The 27189-nt window shown below is 36.5% G+C and overlaps 1 protein-coding gene across 1 annotated transcript in view; it reads right to left on the minus strand.

The window, feature by feature from the left end:
* LOC146001266 (putative oxidoreductase YjmC) overlaps positions 1-27189 on the minus strand; it is a 103148-nt gene that overhangs the window by 11303 nt on the left and 64656 nt on the right. Inside the window, exons 3-6 of the mRNA XM_083138572.1 lie at positions 27055-27116; positions 11325-11378; positions 9065-9163; positions 7550-7745 (exon numbers count right to left, since the gene is read on the minus strand). Of these exons, the coding sequence (XP_082994698.1) occupies positions 7550-7745; positions 9065-9163; positions 11325-11378; positions 27055-27116 (411 nt within the window). The remainder of the gene's footprint in view (positions 1-7549; positions 7746-9064; positions 9164-11324; positions 11379-27054; positions 27117-27189) is intronic.

The following is a 27189-nucleotide window of genomic DNA, read 5'->3' on the forward strand; positions in this document are numbered from 1 at the left end:
CAGGATGTGATGAAAAGAACAAACTGTAAAGGTGATGGGGAAAAGAGGAAAAAATGTTGGGAAACTTGATACTGACCAAATAAATTACTCTTGTCTCACATCACCATTCAATTACACAAACTTCAAATCTAATGAACTACTGTATGGCTAGGAAGAAAATTGAAGACTGAATCAGTTATGCCATGGACTGAAGAACACTCGTATTCTTGACATGATTATAACAGATGTAATAAGTGATTTTGACAGGTTCATTTTTAGGGAAATGGTGGTAGAAGTCCACTGTTCTGGTTTTATTGGCAGATTCCAAGTCTTACATTTGAAGTTTACAGTCAGATTCCAGTTGAAAAAGGAAATGTGTATGAAATGCCTACAGTAACATGGACAATAGTTGAAAACATTCTGCAGAAAAAAATTGATTCAAAACATCAATGCATTGAATCTGAAGACATTTCATTATTAAAATTAAGATACATTTAATATTTGCGGTCTAGTCAGTAGGACATCTGAGTGACATGCAGAAGACCCAGGTTGAATTACCAGCTGGGCAATGTCAGGGGAAATTGTCCAACAATGTCCTATCATAAAATGGTTCTGGTTGGTGATGAGCACTTCATATACTCAGGGGCGCATAGTTCAGCTGGTATTAAACATTTTGATCAACACAGTGAGTGTAGAGCCAGCGTATTTTCGGAACAGCTATGAGGTTTTCTTATGCACGAGCTCGAAGCGAGTCACACAAAGCTTTCTGCAGCTGTGGGGGAGGAGGAGGAGAAACAAGTGATGTTAGCGCGCGTTATGCAGTGTTGCAAGTAAACGAAGGAACGGCGGCTGACAGTGACACAAAGCAGACATCTGACTAGAAAGACACACGCAAAACAATTTAATTTAATAAACTTACCTTGTGTATTGTAATGCCGCAAATGTCAATATTTGTACATGGTCGCGGTCGGTTTCTATTTCTACGTGGCGTGCTATATGACGAGGATGTTCCCGCATTAACCTGTGAACTTTCCTTTTTAATTGATTTTATTGTATTTACAGAGACACCAGTTGCAGCACAAACACGGTCCATCACTTTCTTCAGAGGCAACTTCAGATCCTTTTGGTCGGCTTCCTCCTGCATAAATTTCAATACGTTCGCGACAACTTCACGTGTTTGTCCCTTAAGTGTCCTACTATATATTTTGGAGTGTGTAGGAGGCATATTCTTCACGTGAAACGTAATTGAAAATAGCACTTCTACCCGGTCTTCAACAAAAGATTGTAGAAAACAACAATGGCCCGGCAAGAACGCGAAACTCAAACACCCGATCCTATCACCTCGAGTTTACACGCACAAGTGATTTCTGAGCATTCTTTCTGCGCAACTTGCTTTTTTGAAGGTTGAGGTTTAGCCTGTACCTCTATGAATACATATAATAAAGAGTGGTCACAAAGTGGGCATACCCCCCACCCCCACCCCTTATTAATTTTGATACTAAGATGGTCATGGTTGAATGCTTGATATGGACACATACCTGATGGTTTAAGTGTCCAGAGCATTGGTATGGAAACGGTCATTATCGTAGCACAGTCGAATTCTGCACCATTTCCTGGCACAATTCGCGTGATTGGAAGAGGCTCTGAAGATTACCCAGCCTGGTCTCCAAGAAGTCGTGACCTCATCTCTGGGGGTTCATCAATGACAGACTCTAAAATAACCTGTATCACGCAATACAAAGAGTTACAAGCAGCTGTGAAAGATGTCTTTATGTATATGACCGCATATTAATCTGCAAGGTATCTGCCAGAACATGGAACAGAATTAGGCTGTGCTACAAAAATGATGGTCTCCATACCAATGCTCTGGACACTTAAACCATCAGATATGTGTCCATATCAAGAATTCAATCATAACCATTGTAGTGTTAAAAATAAAGAGAGGTATGCCCACTTTGTAACCACTCTGTACATACTAAAGACACATAAAGGAAACACACACAAAATAAAATAGACAAAAATGCTAGAACAATATCTCAATTATACAACACAATAAATATTTTAAAAATGCATGTATTAATACATGAGTATAAGGATAAAATATAATTAAGGGTTGGCAAGATATGGAGGGGAGGGGAATAAAAAGGAAAATTTAGAATAATTGTTAAAATCAAGTTAGATCAGAGATGAGAATATGATGATAGCTGCTGTTCATGAGTGCTTGAATACAGATATTGCTCATCTAACAGCAGAATTTTGAGTATGTTTTTGAAGTTGTTACGATTTGTAAGGAATGTTATGGAAGAAGGAAGTCATAAGATGAATGAAAGCAGCAAATCTTTCATGATATTACAATTAATTTACTTAAAATAATGTCCTCTCTACGTTTATTTAATTTAAAGGTAAGAGTAAAAGCTCAGCATTAAGTTCCTTGCATAGTTAGCCATGCATGTGTTGCAAAGTTACAGGCTGAAGAACTGTTTTCTGCTGTTTATAGTGTAAACATTAAAATACACAGTAAGCCAAGAGTAGAGTTAATGTGTAACTACTGTACAAGTGCTGTTCCACACCGTGGCTGTGCAGTCTAAGGTGCAAGCTTTGGGCTCCAGCTATAGGATGCATGCAGGTTCGAGTCTCATGGGGGAAGAATAACAACTTTTCCTGAGATTTCAGTTTGTGTATGTGACCGGTGCCCCCCCCCCCAAAAAAATAATCTTGCTTCTTTAAAAAATACTACATGATAGATTCACCATACTTCTCGATGAGACAGTTTAGAGCAGGTGTATAACAATTATCTCTGTGTGCACAGCTTGTGGATTCTAAAATAACATCAACTAAAAGTTTTCACGTTTCAAACTTCGTAGTGATATGTCAGTTGAGAATGTGTTTTTGACTATTGTCAGTGTGTGATACATGATTTCAAGAAAAAATATGATTCACTTCAAGCTTTTGTTAAATTTCTTCAACCTTGTCAGTTAAGTGGAGCTGTCAGTGACCCATCCCAAGCAAGTGATCATCTATCTGCAGTTGAGAGGAGGACTTTAATTCCACTATTAATCTGTGAAAAGGTTTTCAGTTTTACTGTTCAGCTGTCAAAGTATTTAGAGCCCTCTTCACGATTTAGCCTCTGCTCTCACTAATTCAGAAAATAGAATCAGAAACTTTGTGAGATTTACGATGAAGAGTTTGTGACTTGCCTGGCTTATCCACACCTTACCTCCTCTCTCGAGGCTAGGTGCACTCTGTACTCAGTTCTGATTTGTCTACATACATAGTTGCTATGCAAAGAATATAAAAACCTAAATAATAATAATACAAATGTAAAATGCTTTTTCACGAATTACTGAATCTTCGTTCAATCATACCGGCACACACATTCACACATTACCTAATTCATTAGAGCATTAAAAAATATAATAATTAAAAAAACTGTGTCCCTGACACTAGGACAGTTCAAGTTCAGCCAAATATTTCAAACTGCTTTTGAAAAGTGTCAACAGACATTTCATTCTGAAATTGCAATTCCAAGAATAACAAAACAAAAAAACGAGATAACCATTCTCCTACTATTATGAGGGGGAGGCTGATGCTTTATTGGCCTTGAGAGATGGGCACCCCTGGATGGACCCCCTACAAATTTTATTTTTGGATACGCCCCTGACTCCAGTGATTTAACATGGGTACAATGAGACAGCTGAGTGGTGAATGTTTTTTGAAAATTTAGCAAGTTGGGGGATGCACCCTCATTTCGAGCACTGCATGTATTCACTTGGGGAGTAGGTAATTAATTTCTGCCACATTATTTTTGGCAAATTAGAGGTACACTGACAAAACAGCACTTTTACAATTAGGCTACTGAAAACATTCAGGTGTTGCAAAATATCCACTGACCCAGTGAAAGCTGTAGCAAACATTAGAAGTACAGTTCGACCACTGAATATAGTAGCCATTGATCTACTGAAAACTGTAGGCTGAAACTTCAGCTTGCTGTATATGGATGCAGTGGTGAACACTACATATACCCAGTGGTAGTGTGCACTACCCTTTTCCAGGGGGTGAGTGGTCATCTAACCTTGAACATTTGTGTCACAGTATGAGGAGAGAGAGAGAGAGAGAGAAAGTGTCATTCATGCTGGCATGCATGCATACATACATACATACATACATACATGCATTCAAACTTGAAATACAGTATGCACCAAAATATACAGTACTGAACATGTTCGAGGTGCGCGAGTTTCAGTACTTTATATTTTGGCACATACCGTTCAAGGGGCATCCGGAAAGTAGTACCCATTTTTTAATTTAAAAAAAAAACTAACTAATTTCTTTTGACAAAACTTTGTAATTGTTAACACCAAACTTTAAACTACTTCTCTACATAGCCACAATGTACATTTAAGCATTTGTCATAACGTGTGATGAATTTTTATAACCCAGCTTCATATTTATGCTGCCAGTCCATTGAGATAACTAGTCAACCCTTCCTTCAGTTCCTCATCACTGTGAAATGTCTTTCCTCCCAAAAAGTCCTTTAGGTTTTTGAAGATATGAAAATCTGAAGGACTGTTCGTGAAACAACTGATTTTATTCAGTGTGATGCGCTGATCGTTCTTGATGAATTCGTCAACTGCACTCAGCAGTTCGTCCATAATGACAGACGGGAACCCGGAACGTTTGTCATCATAGACATTCTCCCTCCCCCAGGTAAAGTTTCAACACCAGCACCAAACAGACGACTCATCAATAACATTGTCTCCATAGACCTCCTTTAATTGATGGTGAATATCACATGGTCACACATTCCTGGCATTGAGAAATCTGATCACAGCCCTAACTTCACAAGTGGTGGCGTTTTCAATTTTTTTGAACATTGTAAACACTCACAGAAACAATAACTACAGGGTGGGGCACAAACAGTTGACACATGTAACAATTGAATAAAAAGGCTAAATTGTGTTGTAAGTTATTTTACCTTTTTGCACACATATCAACTGTTTTGTGGAAATGCGCACAGAGTATACATTGTCTCTTTATTTCCCTTTGTTGTGTCTTTCAGGTGGTGATTCATCATGGCAGAGCACAGACGTTTATCTGTTGAGCAGCGTGCTAAAACAGTCCTGCTGTACACCGAATTAAAAAGTGTTACTGCGATGCAAAGACGATTTCGGGCAATATTTCAGACACAGTGGGCTCCAGTAAGGAACACAATTCTTTGTTTACACAGACAGTTTAAAAAGAAGGAAGTGTAGTGGAAAGGAAACAACCACGAGCAGCAGCAGTTAATTCTCCTGAAAACAGCGCAGCCCCAACAAGTCAACTCGACAAGCGGCACGAGAAGTTGGAATATCTCGCCACACAGTATGAAGAAATACTACACTAGCGACCTGAAGCTCATCCCATACAAAATGACTGTGTTGCAAAAACTGATGGATCACAACAAACAACGCAGATTGGAGTATGCTTTATGAGTGGAAGGTAAAGATGAAATCTTATTCAACACATGGTTCTCTGATGAAGCCTATTTTCATCTCAACGGAACTGTCAATAAGCAAAATGTTCGGTTTTGGGCCAGAGAGAACCCACACAATGTGCACAACAAAAAACAGTCATGGGGAAAAAGTGACCATATGGGTAGCTCTCTCGAGTCATGGGTTAATTGGACCATTTTTATTTAATGAAACTGTTAATGCTGTCTGATATAAGGCTATGTTGGAGAATGAATTTGTGCCTCATCTTCCAATGAACACCCAGTGGTTTATGCACACCTTATACCGCGAACAATGTACTGGATTATCTGCAAGAAATATTTGGTGGTCGTGTGATGTCCCACAGGTACACACAGCGCCGTAATGATGTATTCTTTTAGCCACCCTTAAGCCCAGATTTAAATCCTTGCGATTTTTTCTGTGGGGCTATTTGAAAGTGAGACTGTTCCCTTTACGGCCTCAAACTCTTATGGACATGCATGCCTGGATTGTGCAGTTGTGTGGTAAAATTCATGAAGATCTGTACAGGAAAGTTGTCAGGAACATATCTACTCACCTGGGAGAGGTTGGACGCCACCATGGAGGACACATTGAACATGTGATGTAGTACAGTGTATTTTTCAAGGACCAAGTTACCTGTGTATCAGGTGTTATTCATTTCCCTTCTACAATAAAGGTGCTGTTCAAAGATTAAATGTGTCAACTGTTCGTGCCTCACCCTGTACAATGACAGTGCTATGAAACTTCACACACACTGAGGAGACAGTTAACTGAAGTAGTTTGAACTTGAGCGGTGGGTACTCGCGTCACTAGCGCTCCACACAGCGCAAACGGGTACTTCTTTCTGGATGGCCTTTGTATGATGGGGTTGGTGGGTGTTTGGTAGGTCACACTACCCTTCTTTCAAAGGGAGTGTTTGCCTATGTATGTATACAAGAAGTTTTTATAATTACTTTTTAATACTTATACAGGGTGTCCCAGAAATAGGTGGCATAACTTCAAGAGCGTGTTCCCTACATATTAGCAATGAAAAAAGTTTATATGAACATAGGTCCGGAAATGCTTGGTTTCTGAGTTATAGGCTGTCATAACATGTGCTCACTGGAATTTGTCTATCTTCCACAGGTGGTTTTCTTGAACACAACCAGCTATTTGATGAGTGGGCCTTGTTGAGACCATGTACACCAAGCAGGAACAAGCAGATATGCACTTCATGTATGGTTTGGCAGATGGCAATGCTGTAGAGGCCCGTCGTTTGTACCACGAAAGGTACCCACACCAAAGATGCCCAGGAGAGTTAGGAGTTGTAGCACATTGCTGCAAAAACCATTGGCAGAACACGACACATGCAGGGTAATCTGCTGGTGATAATGCCTGTACATGTTGCAGATGGTAGGAATACAACTGTTGTTCTCGCAATACTCTTCAGATAGTGGAATGAGGAATATCCACTTGCATTGCTAACCTTCGTGTGCTGATTTCAGGAGTTGCAGTCACAATATCCAGAATCTCCTCTTCTGGCACAGGAGTCGTAGATCGAGGATGTCCTCTTTCAACAACATGAGGTGCAAAATTGCCAAATTCACACAGGTGGCGAAGGATACTCTCAAATGTTTTTCTATCTGGGTACAGATTACAGAGTACAGATGATTCACCCTGTTCGCATTTTTAACACTGCGGTCCAACATGCTGTTATATACCACTTGGTTATCACCAGAGGTGGCATCGTTCAAGGATATGGGGGATACAAAACATGCTGTCTCATTGTGATAATTGTCTGAACGGTGGTGGCAACTGTGTTGAAAATTAGCCCAACATATGTACTTCAGTTGGCATAGTGGTAATGTCATCGTCTTGTAATCAACAGGTTCCAGGTTTGATACCTGGTGGAGACTAAACTATAAGTCCAGTTCCAATAAAGTTGCATAAAGTTGACTTGAAACAACGATTCAAAATATGTACTTCAGTGTGCAATAAAGGTTTTTGTTCCACTGTATTTTGTGTTTATTTTAAAACTAATTGGTAAATAGAACTTATTTTCTGGATGACCCCTGCATATAATTTTATTCCATATAATTTACCTGCAAGGATACCACAGAAGACTTCAACCATTAATCCAAGTCCATAACCTTTGTAGCCAGATGTGATTTCTGATCCACCAAGAGGCATAAGCTGCCCAGCCTCAAATGCAGCATTTGCATCATTTGTTACACAGCCATCTTTGTCTTGGGCCCATCCATCTGGGATTGGTAAACCTTGGCGTCTTTGAACTTCAATCTAGGAATGTAGTGACAGCTATAAATGCTTAGTAGTCATATAATATAAATATGAAATTTTAAGAACAAAATCAATATATTGCACAGTAACTACATCATATACTGATTAATCCAACAACTAATTTGATCACACTGGGGTATCAATGAAGTGAAAATTATAGGGATCTATTAGTAACTATTATTTTTTCTATTATTTTTATTACATTACAAAATAATACAGCAAACCTTATTTTGAAATTGACTGTTATTCTATTGTCCATGCCCTGTTCAACTTTCTCAGACTTATTTTTTGAAGAAATATTACGAAAATAATAAAACCCACTTTCAATAAGAAAAACATTACTTATTCACATTGAATTTTCATTATGTCACTGCTTTTATATAACTCTTATTTATGTCTGTTAACATAGGCATAATTTGGTGGGGGCAAGGGGTGCCACTTGCCCCCCCCCCAATTTTCAGGATTGTTAAAATCTACAAGTTAAGGATACCTGTGGAGCTAAGTAGTAAATAATAATATTTATGATTTTGCAAATCGAACAGTTATTTAGAAAATAATCCTGGACACTATTTTTATGGGATCAAAATCTTTTCGACTCTGCCCCCCCACAAGTTAAGCCTCAAGTTTGTACCTGCCCCCCCCCCCCAGTTAAGTCCCAAGTTACACCCATGTCTGTTAATAGTTTCTGTTTGCCTATTATCGTCACTTTTCATTACTCATGCAAGGATTAATAATATAAATAGCACAATTATACCTACACATTCCTTATATGATCATGATAACCATACCTTGAATGATTCAAGTTGAATCACTTCAGGAAAGATCATGTGCACAATGCTTACCCTGCATGTTTTCAATTTTTGGATCTTACCTGTTTGCCAGAACAGTGTTGCCCAATGGGCATGATTTCCCTCAATGAATTGTGGGGAAAGTTGTTTGCTGAATATCATCCATTAAAATATGAAACCTTTTTCTTGCACTTGTATAAGCAGCTTAGATATCTCATTAGAAAAAGTAAGAAAGAAAGGCAAGAAGAAAAGTAAGATAAAACCGTGAGAATGGGAAGCTTTCTATGAGAGGAAGGGTTTCAGAGAATGTAAAACTAAGGCAAAAAGAAAGTGAATTGAGAGAAAATTGGTACAATAATTATAATTTGCCTGGTACTATGTAGGTATGTTCAAAATGAAAGGAAAGTTTGTAACTGTTACTTGAAAACATGATTCACAAACAGCAATGTTGAATTTATAATTTTGGTCTAGCATGCACATGTCTTTATGTAATTTTCCAAATCTTTACACAAAATTCAATAGACTGCAAACCTTTCCAAGAGCAGCAGATGTTGTGGCCATGTCAAGTACAAAGCTGTCTCCATCCTTTGCTGGTGCAGCTAGTGACAATGGATTCGTCCCCAGTGCTGCCTGCAAGGCAGAATAATAAACCAATATAATAATAAAATAACCACAAATGCATCTGTTATTATGAATAGCAATCTCATCTAAAAATTCTCCTAATATTACATATATATAATAATTAATATTTTCATTTCAGAATTACTATCGTGTCTTGCTAGTATTTCACTTACATTTAATGCAGGTATTAAAAAAAATTCTGCTCAAAATCATTTTTAACTATTATTAGAAAGAGAAAAGCAATAATAAATGCAATGCAAGAAGTTTGTATGACAAGAAAATCTAAATCCTTTGCAAAGATCATTTTTGCATTATATTATTGTGCAAGAAGACAGTGTTAATATTCGTTACAATTCATATATAATATAATTACACAATAATATAATACAGTGATTTTTAGTGATTTTTATTTTTTTATCTCTGCTACTTTTCTCCCTATTTAATTTTCCCTCTCCTCGTTCATTTGTACTTTCATAATCTTGTGCTCACTCAATGCTGTTCTTGGATCTTCCTCTTGAAAGTCTCTCCTATGTTCTAGCATGAAACATCGGAGTAAAAATAAAAACCACTAAAAATAATTGTATTATATTATTTTGCAATCTACAAAAAGTGGTTATGTGAACCTTTGAGAACATTCATTGATGCAATAAATGATATTTCTATAAATGAAGTTAAATTTTTGTAGACCAAGGAAATGACTAATGCAGTGATAATTTGTGAAGATAGATTCATTTTTAATTTTAATTTTTTTGTACTCCCTACTATTACTTCTACTACTACCAACATAATTACTAATCATATTATTTCTAACACTAATAATAATAATAATAATAATAATGACAAGAAGCATATGAATTTCCTGTTTACTTATTAATTCAGAAATAAAAACACTTCAACCAGTGGTGACTCGTTGAATTTTTGGGGTGTAGGAAGTTATGGTAAACAGACCGAGGAAAGTTTTCAAAAATGCGTTCAATTACACAGTGACATTTATCGCCTGTACCTTGGATTAGCCATTGGATTTGTAATGTTAGCTGCAGGCCCTCCCTGCCTGTCATGTGTGGATTGAGAACAGCTTTGCCAATACAAACCTCCTGATAAGAAAAGATGCTGTTTCAACTCATAAATTACGCTAAATGTGATAAAATTATGCTAGGGTTTATTATTATTATTATTATTATTATTATTATTATACAATTATTATTAATTTATTATCATCATTTTCTGATGACTAGTAGTTTTAAGTTCAATTTTATTTTGCTATTTTGGAGTTGTGAGCTGCGTTATTGATTATTTATTGTAGTTAAGCAACATTAGGAATTTCGACCATTCGATGAAATGGGTTTAGCATAGTTCCATGACTGGTAACGGCATCTGTTTGTTTTATTTGTGACCTCCAACTCTTTCTACCGATTTCCTTTTATGAAATGTTCCTCCCTTGTTAAATTGGGGAGGATAAAGAAAAGATGAAAACAAGAGGATGGATCAGGGCCTGTAAATGCTTGTCCCTTGGTCGGTATACTTCCTTTTGTTTGAAACAAGAGAAGTACAAACAAGATCTGGAGATTTTCTTAAAAATAAATATTTCCTCAAAATATCTCCATTAGAATTCAATTTCTCTTTTTCCCAGGGACGCCCATTTTTTAGATGATGTTGGATTTTCCATTATTCCAAACACAGAGTGCTAGGTGCCAACGAAGTTCAAATTTTTCTAGGTTTATAACCATTATGCTAGAGTTGGCATCACTGTTGAGGAACCCAGGGGACCTTCCTCGCGGACCGTATAACTGGGCAACCCCCTGCGTACCCCCACCCTACCTTGCACTGCCCCTCACCCATCTGCCTAGAAAAGTTCCTCAGCAGCAGGCAACAGATCTGGAACGAGCAGGTGATAGCTAGCACATTGACTCTTAACAGTCGAGTACGGAACCTTGATTGCGCTCAAAATTTTGTAACGTTCATTAAACTCTTAAAAAGTAGAAAACTGGAAATAAGTGTAAATGAAACTGTAGGAAGTTCCTCACTTCCTACATGGAGGAATCGCCACTGACTTCAACTCACCCTCCCTTCCCTACAAGGCAAGAAATTTAACTTACACAATGAACAGATGAATGTATACAGTTCATCAGTTAGTGTAACAGTTACATTTATAAATTTACATCATACTTACCCCTTTACTTCTGGTTGGACTCATAAGTGGAGATGTGTTTGTAAAAGACATGCCCTGAAAAAATGAGGTTATGTTAACAATGAAGAACAAAACTCGTTGTACCACATCATATTATACAACTACATGTCAGGGACGGACCAGCACAAATTTTTCGATGATACTGATAAGGATTGAAGTAAAATTTACTGATATCCGATACATGAATTTGATATGCAAATGTTCCATGCAGAATCTAAATAGTTCATTCACCCAGCCAAACGACTGAAATGGTTTCTTGTTTCAGAAGCTACTGCTTATTTAGATATTCACTTCAGAAAAAAAAAATCAGAAAAATATTGGTAGATTTTGCACTAAGTAAAACAAATACAAAATTCCAACAACTTCAAATTTCCTTGCAATTACTATATTTTTCATACCAAAATTGGACCTAGATTTTCCTGTACCAAGCGAAATTTCCTTCATGTAGCAACAGTACTTCTGTCAACCATGGTACAGAAAGCAGAAAGGAGCAAATAGTGTTCTCCTGCCAACAATGTTTGCAGTGGTAGAACCAACCCCAATGGCTGCATGTTTTTAAATAGCCACGCTTTAGCTCTCTCACCCTCCCTGCCGGGGAGGAAACCTGGTCATAAGAAGGGTGCAATTGAGAATGGATCAGTGACATTTAAGTTCTTTAAATGATTTGCTTAAATTCTGGTTTAGAAGCTTGTTTTAATAGTTTGCATTATAAACATGAGCAAATAACCATATATTAAAGCTAAATGTATAAGGCATAGTCCATATCAATTCAGGCAGGGGGTGGGGGGTTACCTTCATAGTCTCAGATGCTATTGAATTAAACATATGTTAAAATTCAGGACAAAGTAAGAATAATTTTCTGATTAAAATGATAACCTCTGTTTGGAAATATGTGTTCTCTTGCTGTAACCTTCTGAATTTGTTTTTGAAAAATCGAAAATATTTTTTTCTTCAAAAATGCCAATCCCCAAATTTTTTTTTTTTTACTGCCGATCAGTACCATACAGTACTACATTCCCTGAAAAGGAGAACTTCCACTTTTAAGTTAAACAGGTTTTATAAACAATGTTCATGTTTTAACTTCCGTGGCTAATTTCTTTATTGCAGTTTTTTTTTAACTTTTTTGTCTCAAAAACACCAATCTCAAAGCTCTCATCCTGTTGCCCAAAGAGGAAGTTGAAGAATTCCGCCAGCAGAAAATAGAAGAATGGTCCAACCAAACTACCCCTGTGAAAGGAATTCAGAAGACACATGTCTGGACTCACAGTGATGGGCGAACCTATATTGAACGAACTTTAAAGAGCAAGAAAGAAGAAATTTAATTTGTCCAACCAAGATCTCAGAAATGGCAGGAGAATATTCAGATTCACAACCTACAAAGAGGGATGTTTGTGGCCTTTTTTCTATGATTATGACTGGTGGATTGCAGAGGTTACAGATATCAGTTGTGAGTTAAATGAAATCGTCGTGAACTTTATGCTACCACATGGACCTGCTGCTGGATATAGATTTCCAGCTGCAAGACAGCACCACCACCAGTGCTCACTTCCAATTTGCGATATTTTAAAGATTGTGGGCGCCCCAGTTCCTATTGGTTCAACAGGAAGGTATCACTCAATATCAAAGGAAGATACTGTTGCAGTTGAACAAATTTTTAGTTCATTGAATTGCTAATTTCAGTTCTAAGCAGAGTGCGCAAAAGTGATATGCTTTGGAACCTGTAATATGTTTTGGAACTTGCACATATATTTTGGAAGCTTTAATATGTTTTGAAAGCTGTGTCTGTTACTTATCTTTATGAAGAATTAAAATGCCATGTCAAATAAGACTAGATTTTGATTTCAAGAGTCCAATATGTGAGAATGTGGTAATGGAAACTGGTTTAATGTATGACAAAATTTTCAATTGTTTATAAAACCTGTTAAACTCAAAAGTGGAAGTTCTCCTTTTCCGGGAATGTAGTACTGTATGGTACTGATCAACAGTAAAAAAATCAAAATTTTTGGTATTGGCATTTTTTAAAAAAATTTTTTTTGACTTTTCAAAAAAAAATTCAGAAGGCTACAGCAAGAGAACTTGGACACATATTTCCAAACGGAAGTTATCATTTTAATCAGAAAATTATTATCTTTCAAATAAAAAAAAAAAACAGCAACAAAATATCTTGAACCGTTCAAGAGATAGAGCATTTTAATATTTTGCCAAAAATTGCACGTGAGAAATGACACCCAAGGCGCCATCTTCGGCGGCCTGTATCTCGGGCCAGGAATTTTTTGGACAAAACAAAATTGTATGTATTTCTTACTTTGTCCTGAATTTTAACATATGTTTAATTCAATAACATCTACCATAAAAATATATGAAAAATATTGGTTTACTGGTGGTAAACATGATAACATGGAGAATACGCCATTTCACTGATAAACTGATCAAATGATGTGCCTATAATGTCGAATACCACTAGTATCGCTTAATTTGTTCCATCGCTGCTATGTTACACAGACACAGACCAATCAGGCTACTCTAAAGTTTGCATGCAATACAACTAAGATTGACTGAAGAGACAAGCAGTAAGCATAATGGGCATCTCCAGCCTATAATAAAGAATTCACTCTACATAGGTTGCCAATGGACCAAGGTAATATTAGAAAGCAGTCCAGTCTGAGTGACGCAAGCAACAAGTAGCAAGTCACATTGATACAAAAGTTTCATTTCCAAGCGACACTTATCACTTACAAATGACATAGCGAACAATGAATCAGAGGTGTATTTGCAGGAACTAAAAACAAAGCTTGCCATCCTGAAGAACACAAATGTGCATGTAATCCAAATTCCTGTAAGACATGACCTCCCAGAATGGTCAATAGTAAACAAGGAGATTAAGAAGACAGACAAAGTGAAAACCTCATCAATGAAATAGACCATGCAAAGGTAATAAAAGCAAATAACAACAGAGAAAATTTCACCGTGCATGGCTTACATTATAATGTAAATGGAAAAAGAAATTTGTGTCAGTCCAAAGCTATAATTATTGCAAGTAATCAGGGAAACTCATAATGTCTGAGTCAGTACAGAAACTGACTCTCATCATTATCATTACCATTTACACAAAGCACGTTATCTATCTATTCACGTAATACTAGTGAAACTTGGCCAATATCTGCAGACAAAGTAATCAGTTCACAAAATCTGAATGCCAGTGTAGATGTACATACAGTTAATGTAAACAAAAATGAACAACTTCTTATCTCTGAAAACAAAAATACTTTTAGGTTAATGAGTCAAAATTTTCAGTCATTAAGGAACAAGGTCCATGAGCTGGATGTGATTCTTGGATCCCTCACAGAAGTCCCACATATAATTTGTGCCACTGAACATTGGTTGCGAGAAGAAGAATTTTCTTCCACACAAATTCCAAATTTTAATTTAGCCAGCGCATATTGCCGTAAACACCACAAACGAGGTGGTGCTGCCATACTAGTTAAGAGCAATATACCATATGAAAACGTAACAAAAACTAATTATTTAAATAAAGAATTCAATTTTGAACACGCAGTAGTGAATTTAAAATTACAACAAAATGAAGCAACAGTAGTTTGCGTATACCAAACACCAGATGGACACTTAGGCACATTTTTTGAAAAATTAGAAACAATGTTGTCCATTTTACTACATAAAAAACGACCCATTATAGTGATGGGCGATATAAACATAGATTTTTTAAAACACAGTCCGGGAAAAAATGAACTAAATACAATTCTAACCTCCCATAATTTGATTGCAACAATAAATTCACCAACAAGGATAACACCAACAAGTAAAACATGTATTGATCAAATAATAATGAACGAAAATTTTTTTGAATACACCACAAATATTTTACCTTTAGCTTTGTCCGATCATGAAGCAGTTTTCATAAGTGTCCATATACCAGAGAATATAAAAGAAAAAACTGCAAAACATATCACTACTGTAGAAAAAAGAAAATTCACCAAGGAAAATATAGGAAACTTTGTATATTCCTTAAAGAACGAAAACTGGACTGATGTGCTCATGGAGGAAAATTTAAACACAAAAGTAATATTATTCACAAAGACAGTAAAATATCATTTTGAAGTAGCATTTCCATACAAAACATACAGACAACCCCTAAATCAAACAAAATCAATTTCCTGGATAACTAAAGGGATAAAAAAATCCTGTGAAACAAAAAGAAAATTATATAAAGAAATCCAGAAAAACAAGAATCCCATACTTAAAGACCACTACAAAAAATATGTAATTATTCTCAGGAAGGTAATAAACAATGCTAAGAAATTGACCATTGCAGATAAAATACGCAAATCTGCAAATAAATCAAAGAAACTATGGGAAATTGTTAATGATGAAACTGGTAAGAAAAGAAAGAACGTGAATGAAAATATAGAAATAATGGCTGATGGAGAGAAAATAAGCAATCCCCTTGATGTGGTACAAATTTTTAAGGCATACTTTGTGAACATTCCCAATACCGTAAATAAAAATGCAGTAATCTCTACACCTAGATTAAGAATATATTTCAACAGTCCCCGAAACACAAACACTCACACCAGTAACTGAGGGAGAAGTCGAGAAGGTAATTATAGATTTAAAAAATAAGTATTCATCAGGGCCAGATTAATTTTCAAGTTCTCTACTAAAAAAATGTGCGAATAGTATTTTACAACCACTAGTAAGTATTTGCAACACATCTTTAGAAACAGGTATTTTTCCTAGTGAGTACGTTTGGTTTGGTGTTTTAAGTCCACTTTATGCACAGTAAGGCTAATCGGGACTGGACCTACAGTTTAAAGTGGGATCCGAACCACTATGTGCCCCCACCGGGTATCAAACCCGGGACCCCTTGATTACAAGGCAACGACGCTACCACTGCGCCATCGGGGAGGCCCCTAGTGAGTACAAAATAGCAAAAGTGAGACCATTATTCAAGAAAGACAGCAAAGAAGAATGCTCAAACTATAGGCCAATTTATCTTTTATCGGTCTTCTCTAAAGTAATAGAGAAAATTATGCTAAATAGATTAGTAACTTTCTTAGAAAAATACGACATTTTATCCAAACATACTATATACCAACGACTTACCCTCCCCAGACAATACAAATATTTTAACATACGCAGATGACACAACCATAACATGCAGTGCAAATACACAAGAACAATTAGAAAGACAAACCTACATATCAGTAAATATAATAACTCAGCACTTAAATTCATATAACTTGAATGTAAACTATCAAGAAACAATGTATATGGCTTTCAATCCTGGAAATAAACCCAATTTTGATAATATAAATTTACAAATAGATGATAATCAAATAAATTATGAAAATCCAGTTAAATTTTTAGGTTTAGTTATTGATGACAAATTAAGATAGACATATCATATTGACCATGTATGCAAAAAAGTAGGGAAACACTTTTATCTCCTAAAACTCATAACACAATATCATGTGTCTGAAATAAACACAAATCTATACTATGGACTTGTATATCCATACCTAGAATATTGCATAATAGCATGGGGAGGAGCTGCGCAGCAATACACTCAAAGATTGCTTACTCTACAGAAAAGAGCAATACGGTATATGTTCAAAATACCAATTAGAAACGCATGTAGAGAATTATTTAGAGAAAATAAAAGTATGACCATATATTCCTTTATATATTTACAAACTAATTGAATATGTACTAAAACACCGTAAATTTGATAAGAATTCGACCATCCATCACCACAACACACGTCAAAAACAGAACTTCCACATGCAAACACACAGACTTGTTCTTTCAGACAAATCACCTCATGTTGCAGGATTAAAATACCATAACGAACTTCCCACACACATCAAACAAATTACAGAAACTCACAAGAAACTGAAAGCAATTAAACAGTATTTAACAGATATATCTCTATATAATCTCAATGAATCAATAGTTAAACTGGATTAGTAAATTGAAGCATTTAAATTCTTTTGATATTGTATGTCTCCTATATTTGGATTTCTCTTTTACAAGTTTAGTATGTGACACTTATAACTGTCTATGTTTTAACCCATATGATTTATTTGTATTTTTGTGTTGGCATTTTGTTCTTTTCATTGTAATCCTACTCCATTTGTAATATTTAGTATTGTATGGCGTTTTCCACACCCATGGATATGGGTCTACGGAAATAAAGAATTTATTATTATTATTATTATTATTATTATCAATTTGGATACCAAAAAAGTAAGTCGATATCAGAAGCTATTTTTGAATTTACAAATAACATACTAAAATCGAGAGACAAAAAAATGCATGTGCATGGATTATTTTTAGATTTTACCAAAGCATTTGATTTGGTTCAGCATGACATTTTTCTAGATAAAATGGATCATTATGGAATCAGAAGTTTAGCAAAAAAAAAATGGTTCACGTCTTATTTAAAAGACAGATGTCAGTATGTAGATATTAACAAAATCAAATCAGACCAATTGTTCCTCAATACAGGTGTACCACAAGGCTCAATTCTAGGACCAGTTTTATTTTTACTCTACATAAATGATCTTCCAGAAACCTTATCAGAGTCTCAAACAATACTTTTTGCGGATGATACAAATATCATAGTAAAAAGCCTGGAATATGAGCAACTTCAAAAGAATTCCATTTCAACAACACAACTAAACACCTGGCTAAACAACAACAAGCTTTCCCTGAATGTTAATAAAACAGTTCTAATAAATTTTAATCCACAAAACAAATAAAAAACTTAAATGTAATTATTAACAATGAAGTCGTTAAATAGTGCAATGTAATAAAATTTTTAGGAGTATGGATATACACAAACCCAGGGACGGCGACAGGGGTGGGCACGGGTGGGCAAGCGCCCACCCAAAAATTCCTGTGCCCACCCGATTGCCCACCCAATCAAACTCACTAACTAACTAAACTAACTCTCTAGCCTTCTTAAACCGGAAGGTTCATGGCTGCAGCAACACAGGCCTTCCATCTGTCCCTATCTTGAGCAAGATCTATATACTCTTTTCCATCCCTACCGAATTCCTTTAGGTCTATCTCAACGTTGTCCCTCCATCTTCGTCTTGGCCTTCCTACAGGTCTCTTACCATCAGGTTTCCCAACAAGAATCCTGTAAACTCCTCTTTCCTCTCCCATTCGTACCACATGGCCTGCCCACCTAAGTCTTCTTGATTTAATCATTCTAATAATATTTGGACATGAATACAAATTATGTAGTTCTAAATTATGTAACCTTCTCTACTCACCTGTCTCCTCATCCCTTTTAGGTCCAAAGATTTTCCTAAGGATCTAATTTTCAAATACTCTCAATTTATGTTCCTCTTTCAATGTAAGGGACCAAGTTTCACACCCATATAATACTACAGGCAAAATTACTGTTTTGTATATTTTAACTTTTAGTTTCTTAGATATTAAACGAGAAGACAAAAGTTTATGAAGAGAGAAGAAACATGCATTTTCTGAATTAAGCCTACTTTTTATTTCCGCTTTAATATAATTTTCATTTGTTAATATTACTCCTAAGTATTTGAATTTGGTAACTGGTTCAAACGAGTTGTTATCAATAATTAGATTTTGATTATTACCTAACACTTGGTTTCGGCCTGTAAGCATATATTTAGTTTTATCTTTGTTAACTTCCAAACCCATCGCTTTAGCAAAAAGTAAAGTAAAAAGTAAAGTGTTCCCCTGTGCATTGCACCACGCCATGAAGGCGTATAGGGGGTGTGGGGGTAACAGTTTTGAAAAATATTTTAGCATTATTGTTAATTGTATTTATATGATCCCCTAATAAGTCTACACCATCTGCATATGCTAACAACTGAGTCACACCGTTTAATTCTAGTCCTTCGTTAGTTTCTTTTACCTTCCTAACAGCATATTCTAAGGCAAAATTAAAGAGCAATGGTGATAATGCATCTCCTTGTTTTAACCCATCATGAATTGTAAATTTGTCAGACACATTAATACCCACACGAATTTTACTTTCTGTTTCACTGGTGCATACTTTTATCATACTAACAAGCTTCTTAGGTATTCCAAACTCGACTAATATATTATATAATTTATCTCTTTTGACCGAATCATATGCTTTTTTGAAATCAATGAATAGCTGATTGATTATGTTCCCACTTTTTTTCAAGTGTCTGTCTGATGTGAAAAATTTGATCTGTAGTTGATCTGTTACGTTTAAATCCACATTGATAATCACCTATAATTTCATTAGCATATGGGGTTAGTCTTGTTAAAAGAATGTTAGATAATATTTTATATGTTGTTGAGAGTAGAGAAATTCCACGGTAATTATTGCAGTTCATTTTATCACCTTTTTTAAACACAGGAACAATTATGGATTCTTTCCACTGTTGATGGATTTCTTCTTTATTCCATATTAAACAGTACATATACTTAGAGATACAGTATGTGAATGTTCCAATAAATTAGTGTATTCTGGTGTGCATTACTTGTATATTTTACTAATGAATATTATCTATACTAGAAATGTTCACATACCATCATCCCATAAAAAGCTGATTTAACTTTGTCATTAGAAAGCAAAAGGAATTACTACATATCTTGAAACATGAAAACTGTGACCAATTGAATACTTCTATGATTAGAAGCAGCTAGTAGGCTTAGGAGGCGCAAAATTATGCAGGGTATGGTCAAGATGAAATCAGGATTTAGGGTGACCTTGAGGGCTGCAGCTCTGGGCCTTCACTGGGGAAAACTGCTTGGAAAAGTACTGCATAAAGAAAAAAAAATGAGGTACTTCGGATGTGAAGAAAAAATGTTGAAATACGTATAATTAACCACCTCATGTACACTCATGCTCATAAATTAAGGATAATAGAGGTTTTGGTGCCCCACGATACAGCACTGAAACAAACTAGTTGTGGTAGCACAGACACATGTTGAACACACAAGAAAGACATCCACATACCCTGTTTAACCCTGTTTATTGCAGAAAAAGTGAGAAAAACCAAAGAGCGCACATATGATACATAGCAAGGGAGATTGTAAAATGTTGTTCCACAGTTCTTTGAGCATGTGCATAGGTTTCAATATGGAATGTGATGCCCCTGCACATTGACACATGCAGTACAACGGCTTGGCATACTCTGGAGGAGATTGTCGAGCAGCTGTTGGGGCATGGCCTCCCATTCTTGCACCAATGCCTGTCGGAGCTCCTGAAGAGTCCGAGGAGGTGGAAGACGTGCGGCGACACGTCGGCCTAGAGCATCCCAAGCATGTTCGATTGGGTTGAGGTCGGGGGAATAGGCAGGCCACTTAATTCGTATGATGTCTTCTGTTTGAAGGTACTCCTCCACAATAGCAGCTCCGTGTGGCCTGGCATTGTCATCCAGCAGGAGGAACGTAGGACCGACTGCACCTCTGAAAAGACTAACGTAGTCTTGCAGAATAACATCCCGGTGCACCTGACCTGTTACAGTACCTCTGTCGAAGATATGCAAGGGAGTACGTGACCCCAAAATAATGCCACCCCACACCATGACAACACCACCTCCATACTGGTCCCTTTCGACGATGTTACCGGGTCGGTATCTGGTTCCTGGTTCACGCCAGATGGTTACACGACGAGAATCATTGTTGAGACTATACCTGGACTCGTCAGTGAAGAGTTCCTGAGACCATTCTTCCATTGTCCATGTCCTGTGTTCTCTACACCAGTTGTTACGGGCTACTCTGTGACCATGTGACAGTGTAATGCAAATTTCAGGCCTCCGGGCGAATAAACCATGCCTGTTGAGTCGTCTGTACACAGTGTGTCTGGAAACAACTGTTCCAGTGGCAGCTGCACGGTCTCGAGCAAGGCCCCCGGCAGTACTTCGTCAGTGTCTCCGGGAACTTACGGTCAGATACCTGTCTTCTCGTGGTGTTGTACACTGTGGATGTCCACTGCTGTAGCGCCGAGACACGTTTCCAGTCTGTTGAAATCGTTGCTATAATTGTGAGATGACACTTTGTTGCACATGGAGCACCTGTGACACGACCTGTTGTCTTTGGCCCGCCTCTAGCCGTCCAAGTATCCTTCCCCTCATTATATCATCAATATGTGTTCGTTGAGCCATTTAACACACACAGTCACCACTTGCACAACCGAACATAACTGCACACTTCCTACAGGCACTGTACTCTGGTCAGCAGTTTCGTTCCTGTGAGTCATTTGTCTGCTTACAGCGCCACCACACACTGGATCAAGGTCATAGTCAACACAGGTTCTTTGGTACAGTACCCGGACATCATTTCAAGCAGCAACGTGCACATCAAATATTTCTTTGTACAAGATTCAGCATTATCCTTAATTTATGAGCATGAGTGTAGCTTGGCGAAAAGTTATAACTGAAACTGTGAAGGGGATTGAGGTGAGGTCTTGGTATTGTAAGCTCTGGGCCTTCACATATATAAATCCCGGCCTGCACATGATTAAAATAATCTCTAAATAAACAAATAAAAACCTCAGCGTTGCTTTCTCCCGCAACTCATTAAATTATTTCGACTTTTCATTAGGTCTACATTGAAATTCCAGAAGTATCTCTTTCTTTCTTTTATTATAATTTTTATATTTCATTTTGAAATATCTACATGGTATTCAAAATAACAACTTTGTATTCGTTCTACTAATAAATACTAATAAGAAGTAATCACAATAACCACTACAATACCGAGGTATGGTATATTAATTTTGATGTAACAGTTATTTGGGTTTGGATAAAGCAACAGAATTATTGAATTGTTAATGGGTGGCTAATTCTATTTAGAAATCCTAGTTGCACACATAATTTTGCCTATCAGTTACATAATCATGCGATGTTTCTTGTGATTAACTTACGTAGAATTAAAAGAAGAAGGGGTGGGTTGGAAGGAAAACTTTGTTTTGAGGGCGTCAGAGAACTAATCAATCACGATGAGAATGATTGAAACTTTAGAAGCATCAGAGGTTTAGCCGAAAAGTTCAACAAAATCTGTAGATGCAGATGAAGTAAAGAAGAAAGGGTATGTCACGAAGTATCCATATGAAAATTTTGTTTATTTGTTTTTAAGTCGAATTTTATGCTCAGATAGGCTAATCGGGACTAAAACTACAGTTTAAAGTGGAGTTCGAACCAGTGTGCATTATGCAGAAGCTCTTCATTATAAGGCGACAACGAACGTGTTATATCACCACCAGAAAAGATGTGTTCATGTAAGAGGGTGTATTACCAGAGACAAATATTTGAGACTTTCGGAGAACAACGTTATTGTTCACGGAGTTATCTGCCTTGATCCAACAATGAAACACTGTGAACTTGAAACTACCACTTCAACTTTCGAAGTGGTATGAACTAATGAAACTCCACTTTTGGAAGAGTAATTTGTTGCTGATTCGACTGATTTGTTCTATGAGGTTCAATGGTGATTAGATGAAAGTGACGAAGGGCGAAAACAAATACACGCAGACACTGAAAATACAACCCCCCCACAAATTATTATTTTGACTGTGGTTCCAGGCGCCAGAGACTCGTTCGCCTGCAAGATTAAAGTTTCCAGGGTATATTGCGCAGGATAGAGGTGGACATTTGAGCGCTTTCGAAAAGGTGACGACATACAACCCAAGTCGTCTGTGAAAAAGAGATGAATTACCGGGTATAGTGATCAATTTCGATGAATTCCTTGTGTCCAAAATCACATTCTACAAAATTTGAACTATTTGTTACCTCAGTGTATGTGTTTACCTAACCATACGTGTGTTACTTCTCCCGCATGAGTAACGAAGACTTAGTTCAGAAAACGAATAACAACTTAGTTAACAAATTTTTCAATGTTACTTGATTATATTAACTTTGGGCGATATTTTGTCAAAATAGCCTTTCATAAGCCTGTGGATACTTTATGCAGAATGAACAAAGAATTGGTTTTTCCGTGGGTTTGTGTTTACATTCCCAATAAGCCATTAATTTTAATCCAAATATCCAGTGGCGACGATTAGGAGGAGCGAGGGCGGAGTCCCCCCCACCCCCGCCACATTTTGCCGCTTGTTGCACCCGCACTATGGCCTCTTATTGCTAAGACTTTTATAGCAAAAAAATAAACTGTCCTAGCCCCCAAGTTTTGGCACCCGATAGCCGTTACTGCAAAAATTCAGATACATTTGTCAGTTGTAATAACCTTGTAATATGATCATAACCATATGATGAAAATAATATGATCAGGAAACATGCATTTAAATTACGAAAAAGTAATTTAATTTAATTCTTCACCAATGTCTACCATCACAATTTCTATCACTGTCGCCTAATATATAAAGTGGAGTAGGTATGTGCCTTGTATTTTTGCACTTGAAGGACAAAATGTGATGCTACCAATTCACATTTATTTCTCTACATTGACATGAAGGAAAGAATGTGATTAGAATGTATGTCTGCGTGCACACAAACACTTCTTGAAATAATTATGTCCATCGGAGACAAAGAAGTGGATCAAGATGCGAGAATAGATTAGAATAGAAAGAGGGAAGGTACCGAACAGACACACACATTCATGTGATGTGTGTGTGCAATAAGAATGAGGTAACATGCTGAGAAAGAAAGATATAAGAAGGCATTAGGGAGTAAAACAGAAAAGGGCAAAGAAGTGAAGGGAAATCGGGAGTGAAAGAGAGAAGGGGATACATATGTAGCTATGTATGTCATACATATAAGTGTCTTTCATGCATATATCTGTGTGTGTGTGTGTGTGTGTGTGTGTGTGTGTGTGTGTGTGTGTGTGTGTGTGTGTGTGTGTGTGTGTGTTGTGTGTGTGTGTGTGTGTGTGTGTGTGTGTTTATGCCTGCCCACCGTAATATATCAATATACAGCTTCTGCCCACCCGGTCGAAAATTTCTGGCGCCGCCCCTGCACAAACCTGTCTTGGGACATGCAAATTACTAATTTAACTCAAAAGGTAAGCAGGCTCTGCTACATGATGAGAATTTTGAGAAATGTTTTAACTTTGAATGATTTAAGGACAGTATATTTTGGACAGATTCAACCTGTACTTGCATATGGTATCTCTTTCTGGGGCAGCTCACCCAAAATGCAGAAAATATTTATTTGGCAAAACCGCATATTAAAAATTATGAAGAATGTATCCCTCTCAAACCCAACAAAACAAATTTTCAATGAATTTCAAATATTACCTCTTCCATGTTTGTACATATTTGAAACGTTGTACTTTATTCATACAAATTCTAAAATCTTCTCAAAAAATCTGGACATACACAAGTACAGCACTCGAATGCATAACTCCCTCCACCTTTCTACTGTCCGCACATCCAAAACACATAGTGGTCTAGGATTTCAAGGTGTAAAACTCTATAACAAGCTGCCAGAGGAATTCAAGAATCATAATCCAACCAAATTTAAAATAACAGTAAAAAGCTTGCTTATGAAGTATTTGTTTTATAGCACAGAGGAGTACTTGGATCATATTTTTCATTAATAGACATGACCTTTCATTTTTCTTCTATTTTTATGTTCACTAATAGCCATAACCTTTGATTTTTCTTCTATTTCTTAAGTTATTCTATACTCTTTTATACTTTTTAATATGCATAAGTATGTGTTCATTACTTTGTACTCAAAATCATACATGTAATTAACCTATCACATATCATAGTGCTATTTGTACTTATAAGATCAAGTGGATGGAAATTAATCATATCATATTATATCAGACTGTCTCGTGACTGTTAAACTAATGTAGTAGCAGTGTCATTTTGTTTAATTGATTGAAATGAAAATTTTGTACATTTTGGGGGAGAGGACCCACATACATTTGAGGGTATGTGTTAATTCCTTTGTACTCAAAATTATACATGTAATTTTATTTTATACTCTTTATACTTTTTAATATGCTTAAGTATGTGTTAATTCCTTTGTACTCAAAATTACACATGTAATTGACCTATCTCATATCATAGTGCTATTTGTACTCATATGATCAAGTGGATGGAAATAAATCTTATCTTATCTTGTCACCTGCCGTGTGCCACTTGTTCACTACCATCTGAAAACCCTAAGTTTCTCTAAGAAATTATTACAGTCTACAAAATTCTACTTTCAGTAGATTGATAGAACTCTCTTCTGAGGAAATAAGTACTTATTGGCACAAGAAAAATTGTAACTTCTTATGACCTGTACCTGTATGGTTGCATCATACAACTAGTAACCTATGAGTAGTTTACCTTTATTTTGACAGTATCAAATGACTGCACGATCTTCAGCATCATTAAAAAATTCATACTGAGAATTGAAGATTAATTGATTGGTTTTATTTTACTTCGCTTTCTGCCACTTTGGGCTAATTGCAAAGATGAGGATGAATGGTGATAAGGTGAATTAAATGAATGGACAATCACAAACAAAAGGACAGCACACAACATATGCCCCACAAAGGCTTATACTGGCTTTGAGTCCAGACACCAGAGCCTTTCTAGTCTGCAAAATGCAGTCCTGGGTGTACTATGTGGAAGAGAGTTTGGCATTTGGGTGTCCATAAAAAAGGTCACTCCTTACACCCTGAGAATCTAAATTTTGATACGAGAGTAATTACCCATGGAGAAATGTATTATGTAGTATTTATTAAGGCTGCCAAATATAGGTGAGAGTTCAAATATATTAATTTAATCATTATGAGAAGTAGTCCAATCAATATGCAAGGATGGATGCTGCCACATTTATAGATTAATAGCCAACAATTAAATTCCATGACAACCAACAAACCAACAGAAAACGTGGGCCTTCAAGCACAAGGCAACTTCTGCTTGAAAAATGTCACATGAAATGCACAGATTTCAATTTTTGAAGCAAATTTGATGCAACAAAATGTACAGCGTGGAACAACTGCTTCGGTATGCAATTCGAATTTTGCATAATTCCCAGGATACTTAAGATTCTCTGAAAGTGTCGAGAGGAGCCCGTGAAAGACTATAATGCCGCAAACCAGTGGTGTGTGGTGTTTTTATCAAGGCAAGCCTGCCCCTTGATGTACTATTGTTTATTTAAAAATTATATATTCAGTGCTTCGGCTATTTAAATAGTCACTGCACACTACTGAAAATTCCACTTTTCCAACAGTTTCTAAAGACAAATAATGGTACAATCAGCTTCAAACAGATAGTTAACATTTGTTTCATGTAATGAGCTGGAAAATTTATAAATATTTTGTAATAATATTGCAATACTATAATAATAATAATCCTTAGCGTGACAGCCCTTGAAGTGCCTTGGCTTACCTACCGACTGCCGGTCTCCCTCCCACACTTTCCTTCGTCACCTCTAAGCGTGGAGATCTTCAACCAGTATTGGAATAGTCGGGGGGTCAGCCCGACGTATCCCCAGCCGTTATAGTAGGTCGTTTCGACCGGATTACGATCACTCACTCGGAGCACCCCAATTTTTTCACGATGCTGGGTTGCCACCAGCCCTATACGTAGGCCGAATAAATTCCGACCAGAGCCGGATTCGAACCTACGCCATCCCGCAGCGAACGATCTCAAGACGAGTGAACGCCTTAACCCGCTCGACTACGGAGGCTTAAATTAAGACACTTTTATTTCGATATCATTCATAATAAGCACTTAATATATTGTCAATTATTTTTATAAATGGATACTTACAAGTAGACCACATTCCATTGCTTTTATTGTGTAATAGCCAGCAATACCAAAATGATTGGAACCTGTAAGTAAAAAGGTAAAAATCAAAGTAATTTTACATATTTAAAATCTTAAAAACACCCATGTGATATAGGT

Source organism: Lepisma saccharinum, chromosome 17 (assembly GCF_977018435.1).
Source record: "Lepisma saccharinum chromosome 17, izLepSacc3.1, whole genome shotgun sequence".
NCBI classification, from domain to species: Eukaryota; Metazoa; Arthropoda; class Insecta; order Zygentoma; family Lepismatidae; genus Lepisma; species Lepisma saccharinum.